This window comes from Echinops telfairi, unplaced genomic scaffold (genome assembly GCF_000313985.2).
Source record: "Echinops telfairi isolate 266 unplaced genomic scaffold, ASM31398v2 ScPeMD7_3533;HRSCAF=4204_1, whole genome shotgun sequence".
Taxonomy (NCBI): Eukaryota; Metazoa; Chordata; class Mammalia; order Afrosoricida; family Tenrecidae; genus Echinops; species Echinops telfairi.
In genome coordinates, this window is record NW_022107432.1 from 31349134 (window position 1) to 31356550 (window position 7417).

At 46.4% G+C, this 7417-nt stretch overlaps 1 protein-coding gene across 1 annotated transcript in view; it reads right to left on the reverse strand.

The window, feature by feature from the left end:
• Positions 1–1920, reverse strand: part of MAPK13 (mitogen-activated protein kinase 13) — a 33534-nt gene extending 31614 nt beyond the window's left edge. The window contains exons 1-2 of the mRNA XM_045294787.1: positions 1904–1920; positions 382–520 (exon numbers count right to left, since the gene is read on the reverse strand). Of these exons, the coding sequence (XP_045150722.1) occupies positions 382–520; positions 1904–1920 (156 nt within the window). The remainder of the gene's footprint in view (positions 1–381; positions 521–1903) is intronic.
• Positions 1921–7417: the final 5497 nt, after the last annotated feature.

Sequence of the window (7417 nt, forward strand, 5' to 3'; positions counted from 1 at the left end):
AAAATAATAATTTATAAATTATCAAGGGCTCATGAGGGAGGGAGGGGAAAATGAGGACCAAATGCCGGGGGTTTAAGTGGAGAGCAAATGTTTTGAGAATGATGAGGGCAATGAATGTACAAATGCACTTTACACAATTGATGTATGTAGGGATTGTGATGAGTTGTATGAGCCCCTAATAAAACGATAAAAAAAAAGATATTCAAGGATTTAAATTGCCTAACAAAAATAAATAAAACAATAAAATAAATGGCCTAAGCCCCGCCACGGGTCCTAGCAGCTCGGGCAGTGGCGGGCAGAGCGGCAGCGCCTGGCGATCCAGCTCCGAGAAGGCTCTCGGTGGCCCGCGGTCCGAAGGCATCTTGCAAGCGCCCTCCCCACAGCCAAGATGCCCAAGAGGAAGGTCAGCTCGGCCGAAGGGGCGGTGAAGGAGGAGCCGAAGAGATCCGCCAGATTGTCGGCGAAACCCTTGCCTGCAAAAGTGGAGATGGAGCCAAAAAAGGCCCAGGAAAGGATCAATCTTCGGACAAACAGTGCAAGCAAAAGGGAAAGAGGCGCAAAGGGCAACAGGCGGAAGGAGCCGACCAGGAAGCTAAAGGAGATTCTACCTGCTGAAAATGGAGAAACGAATCACGAGGAGCCCAGCCTCCATGAAGCCGGAGAAAAAGAAGCCGAGTCTGATTCATGTTTATCAGGTCTCAACAGGGGGCCCTGTTCCCTCCCTTCTTGCGCAATCCAGAGGAATATTTTTTCAACTATTTTGTAAATGCAAGTTTTTTAGTAGCTCTAGAAACATTTTTAAGAAGGAAATCTCAATTCATCCCATTTTTTTTTAGTGTAAATGGTTTTTTTAAAGCTGTGAAATCATTTACTGGTTGTTTATTTTGTAGTACAACCAGAAAATAGTGGGATGTTGAATTGTGGGAAGATTTGACTGTCTTGGGTGTCAACATTCCATGGGATGGGGGAAGTTTTTGTATTCCCTATACAAAACATACTAAATGGCAATTTGGAGTCAGCGTCATGCATTTGTATGACTTGAACTTTAAAATTTTGTTTCCACATTTGTTCTCTTAAAATAATTGGGTCTGAAAACCATTCTGCCATCACGGCTTTCGTCAGAACTGTGCATTCTGTAACACCTGGTAGTGGTAGTCCCGTGTTCCCGATCACTTTGTTACGTGCTGTGAAGGATTGAACACTTGAGTGTGTAGTGTGTGTGACATTGAATTGTGAATTCGTGGGACTTAAGCTGTAAGTTTACCAGCATTTGAAGATAATGGTACTTGATCATCTCTTTTTAAAATTTGCCTCTAACTTTAAAGCTGGAAAGTCACTGGAATTTAGAGACGAATTTTATCTACATGCCATTTTAGGATTTTGGTACATGCATTAAGGATTGGGTACAAATTGTTCATAATGTCTCTGTACTGATCTCAAAACAACCAATAAAATGCCAGTTACAAAATAAAACAATACAATAAATGGCCTAACATAGGATAGTAGTTCACGATAGTGTATCTTTCCTTTTAGCAGGGAGGGAAGAAGTCATGCCTGCTCTTTCTCAGGAGGGTCATTCTCAGTTGTCACAATGGCTGAGGGCATTATTGACACTTGGCAGGAAGCAGCGAGCGGGCTGAGAGGGGGATTCTCAAGAAACGTCTCACATCACAGATAACACATACCCTGCTGGACTTTCATGAAGGTGAAAAACCTGTTTTTGAAGATCTCAGCTGAGACCCTAATGCAATCTTACACATCAAGCATAGGTTTTGGCGGGACTCCGGGGGCCTAGGAGGTTCCTCCTCCCCAGCCACTGCATTTCTGGAAACGTGGACGGGAAAGCACACCAATGTTGCCGGGAGATGGAGGCGGAGAACCATGACTGGCTGAGATGCCCTACCTCACCACCTTGGCCATGCCGGGCCAAGATCTCAAGGCCATCAAGATGGCCAGCACTTCCAAGTACCCCCTCCTCCTATGCCACAACACACACACACACACACACACACACACACACACACACAGATTTGGAACCAATCATCTCGACCAATTCAATATCACCAAGAAATACAAAAGCAAACATCAGTCAAGTCAGTAAAGACCCCATTATCACCTCGCCCCCCAAAAGCTCATCATATGAAATCAAAGATCAAGACAATACTCTTTTTTTTTTTTAATGTGAGGGGGATAGTGATCGATGTATTACCCCCCTCCCCACACGCAGGGGCATGAATAACAGAAACGTGGTGAAGGGAGACAGTGGACAGTGTAAGAAAAGATATGAAAATAATAATTTATAATTTATCAAAGGGTCACAAGGGTGGGAGGGTGGGGAAGGGAGGGGAAAAAGAGCTGATACCAAGGGTTCAAGTAGAAAGAAATGCTTTGAAAATGATGATGGCAACATATGCACAAATGTGCTCAATACAATTGATGTGTGGATCGTTATAAGAGCTATAATAGCCCCCAATAAAAGGATTTATTTTAAATATTAATTAAATACCTTTGAGAAAAAAATTCTGGTTTATTCTGGGTCCACCCTTCACATGGCAAGGCTGTCTTCTCTTCACTCGATCACAGAAACGAATGGACTTCAGAAGGATGGGCACCGAAGAACCAGCTTTAGTTTTCTTATAAAAGCATAAGCAATCTGTATATAAGTCCCTGTGGGACACTCGCATTCTAGTGGGACACTCGCGATGATGTTGGTGACATGACATAAAGCTTATTTTGAATGAAAACATATAAATCTAGGGACTTCAAAAAACAGGTTTTCAGTCGTGCTGATATACTTTCGTACATATGAAAAAGCATTTTAAAATATGTGCTTTGTTTGGAATCTTACCAAGACCTGTTCATAAATTTGAGGAAATCACACGGTGACAGCAGAGTTGGTCATGATTCCCCAACTGCTGGTACAGCCCTTGTTTGTGGCTGTGACCTTCACAGTGACACCAAGAGTAGGTGTGAGCGCTGACTATGGAGTTATGTCTTTTCGGTAGCTACGTGTGTTTCCACATCAGGATTTCTTTCCTTTTTTTAGAGATGTATGTTTCCTTGGGAATTGTACATATGAGGGGTCCTCAATTCCAAACCAGAATTGCACTGGGAGGAGCTGGAGCTCTCGTAGTATGCATGCTTCCACCTCCCACCCCCAGGTGAGCATCAAGCAACTTGCTCTGAGTGAGTACATCTGGTGTCATCACCTGGGAAGGTTCCCTCTGGTCACAGTGAATTTTTTCATAGAAGCAATTTCACTCAAACCTTGCGTTTGGTGATAGGAGAACAGTATGCGACTGTGAAATTTTGTTTCCTGCTTGGGAAAAATGCCGCAGAAACTATTGTGATGTTGAACACAGATTACTAGGACAGCGCTACGGGAAAAACTCAAGTAAGTGTGTGAGTGGTTTTGTTTTAAAAAAAGGTGAAATGTCCATTGATGACAAAGCTTGTTCTGAACATCTGTCAACTTCCTGAAAGGATGAAAATGTCACTTGTAGTGCATTTTGCATAGTGCATTTGGAGTTCGTACCACCAGGTCAGACTGTTAATCAAGCTTTCTATTTAGAGGTTCTGCAAAGATTGCATAACAGTGTGTGACCAAAAAAAGCTTGATTTGTTGCAGACGAGGGACTGGCTTTGCCACCACGACAATGCACCTGCTCATACAGCCATCTCAGTGTGCCAGTTTTGGGCAAAAAACCCCAGCATGCCCCACATACCTTACTCACCTGACCTCCATGTGACTTCTTTTTGTTTCCATGGCTGGAGAGGGACATTAAATGACAGCGATTTGACAACTTAGAAGAGGTAAAAAAATACAAACCCAAAACCGAAGGAGGTGCTGTCAGCCATCCAAACAGATGCGTTTGGAAAATGTTTCCAAGAATGGAATCACAGATTTGACAAATAAATTAAGTGTCATGGAGAATACTTTGAAGGTGATCAAGTTGTTTTGTAAAAAAATTTAAATACATAGCTTTGAAAAAAAATCTGGATTTTTTTTGGGTACCCCCTCTCTATATGCACATAATGTTTGAATACGGAAGACTGCAGAATTGATGCATTTCAATTATTGTACTGGCAAAGACTATTGAAAGTCCCACGGGCTGCCAAAAGAACAAACAAGTCTGTCTTGGAAGATCTACAGCCAGAATGCTCCTTAGAAGCGAGGTTGGCAGGACTTGGTCTCACGCACTTCGGCTACGTTGTCAGGACAGCATGCTTAATTGAGGGGCCGTGAAAAAGAGAAGACCACTGATAAGACAGATCGGCTGCACCAATGGGCTCAAATAAAAGACCACGTGTGAGGATGGGCAGGACTTCGCAGAGTCGCCTGCTGTGGGGCAGAACCGACTCGAGGACACCCGACAACAGTGAATATGATCGGTGCACTTACGTTCAGGGTTATAACGGGATCCTGTGAAATACTTCCTATGAAACCAATTTGCATTGGATCTTACAGAGCTAAGAACTACTGATCTTTGTCCAGGGTCTAGGCTGGGCCTGTAATTTCACGGCATCATCCCCACCCTCCTCCCTTCAACTGACACATACAAAGGTAGTAGCACCTTTTTTCTTCTTCTTTAATTATTGCCAAATGAGGTTAAAGTCACACCTCTTCCCTCATGCAGCTGTGACTTCTAACAGAAAGATGCCCCTATGTCCCAAACTCTGAAACCCACTGCCGTCAGTGCTTCTGATTCAGCAACCCTAAAGAACGAGTAGAACTCCTGAGGGTTTTGAAACAAATCCTTTTTTTTTTTTTTTTAATTCTTCAGCCAAGGCAGCAGAAGAGATGATTTATTGTGCATATTACATCGACCCAAGCTGAGGACAGAATGAGTCTACAATGTCTTAGGTCCGGGGCAAAGGAGCAAAGCCAGACTGGTTAGGTGTTGAGCAAGGGGCCGGTGGGGAGTCAAAAGTCTCCCTCGAAACAGCCCTCATTCCTAACCCACGACACCACCGGGGTTTGTTACTTTTTGTAATCGTTATCATGTGAGAAAGCTAGTGACTGTGACCCCAAGTCGCTTCTTAGCAACAATGGGTTGATGGTGTAGCCATTATGTGTCCCAAACCACAAGCCGCTCTGTGGGAGACAGATGAGGCTTTCCACTGGACTTGGGTGAGTCTCGCAAACCCACAGGGGCAGTTTCACCCTGTGGTACAGGGCACTACGAGTTGGAATCAATTTGATGGCAGTGAGTTTGGGTTTTGGGGGAGCTTTCAATTATTTTTGAAGAAAAGCAGGCTTGTATTCTGCAAGACATGCTTCAGCCTAGCAATACTCAACTGGGGGTGATTTTGCATGGCACCTAGGAGACACCGTGCTGTTTGAAGAAAGTGTGAGCTGTGTGTGTGCTCTTGTAATACGGTGGGCAGAGGGCAGGAATACTCGACATCCGATAAAGCACCTTCACGACCAAGAATTACCCAGCCCCAAGAGCGTTATTGTCAAAAAGTCTTGACTCGAATCCTTATAACCCAGGCCGTGAAGGCCCCCAGGTAGGTGGAGAAGACTCTGAGCAAGGTGTGCTGGTGCCCTGCCTGCCAGAGGCTTGACAGCCGGGTGTTCCTGGCAGCGCACAGAGGTGGCATGGTCAGATCCACCACGTATGACAAAGGGCGCCTTCTCTCTCACTTGCTTCACAAGTCACTGTAGATAGGGTGAGGAGGGAGCTGTGCTTGCTGACCTCTATCATCGCCACCACTCCCAGCTGCCAGCCAGGGACCAGGCAGCACAGCAGGCTCAACTGGGCACTGGACAGCCTCAAGGGCTGGGCCCCGTCAAGCCGTCCTGGGACACCTGTCAGCATTCCACAGTGACTGAGAGGCAGTGCAGCCGCATGGGCCACTAGAACTTGGTCATGGGATGGGCCCATGGTTCCTTAATGCTGTGAGGTAACGTAGTTCTGACGAGTATGCTCCTGGGGCCTGGCCAGTGAATAGAAGACACTCATAAAAGACCCCTGTCTAGAGCCTAGCAACAATGTACACGCACGTATACCTCTAGAGTGTATGTGCACACCTATGTGAACACATGCAGCCATCCCTGTGGCAATGTAAAAATAAAAGTGTACTGTTTACATGTGGTCTGGATCAGCGGTTCTCAACCTGTAGGTCATGAGCCCTTTGGGGGTTGAACGACCCTTTTAAACACAGAGGTCACCTGATTCATAACAGTAGCAAAATGACAGTGATGAAGTAGTAACGGAAACAAGTTTATGGTTGGGGGGGTCACCACACCACGAGGGACTGTATTAAAGGGTCGTGGCATTGGGAAGGTTGAGAACCACTGGTCTGGATGGTCAAGGCAGAAACAACACAGCCCCCATGTGTACTTAAGCTGCTTCCTTTGATCGACATTCTAGGCAGGTGTTGGTTGTTTTCTGGGGGAGGCCACAGAATAAAAGTTGAGAAGTTGCTGTCCACGCGGCCTGTCGCAATGATGCCCTCTGCCACGGCAGCCCGAAATCAGCCATGGGGAACACGTGGACGGACGTGTGCGCTGTGTTCTGGTAAAACTTAACGCCACACCAGAACAGGTGGGGGAGGGGGTGGGTTTGCCCCTCAGGTCGTGGTTTACTGGCCCTTCCTGAAGCCATTCTTACACCCAAGTGGTAACAAAGAGCCCTGCCCGGTGGTGCCCGGCTTCTTGGCTCTTTGCTTTGCCCGCCATATCACAGGCCCAGCTCGCTTCACCGAAGGTACAGCAATGCCTCTTCTACATTTTCCATGAGAATATCGATCTACTTACTGCGGCACTAGGTGTGGAATAAAGAGACCAGAGTCAAAACAGAATAAACTCGAGACTTACTACGTTTGAAAAATAGGCTTTATTTCAACCAGTGGTACTGTGTGACATCTTTTGTGGCATAACTGATTACAGCCAGGTTCATGAATACAAATAAAATAGCAGTCTCTCTGATCCTCTCTTTTGTTTTCTGTTCAGAGAAACGGAAGGGTGGGGAAGGGGGTGTTTTAGGCTCGGACACCCGGGAGCTCTTTTGTGAGCTCTGAGCCCGGGCCCCTGGAGCGCGTAGCCTCCTCACGGATGTGGCCCGTGTACAAAGACCTCTATTTAAAAAACGCCCGGCCCCAATCTTCCTGTGGGAAGCCACGCTAGCACTGGCGAATGGATGTCTGCTGGAAGTCATGCTGCTGTGGTAACGTTTCCCAGTGAGGGTCTGAACTGCATACGAAGGAGATGAGGCCTTAGGGGTCACGTTCCTTTCAAGGGGGGTGGAGAATCCAGGTGAGGTGCGATCACCCCGGCCTGCCAGCTTCCTTCTTGCTCCTGGTGCTGCAGGGGGGGGCCCTGGCCCCTGCAGTGCGGGCACCCCTATGCTGTGATGCGGAAATAGAAACACCTTGGCCCACGAGCAAGGTGTTGTTGCCTAAGCCAACCCTG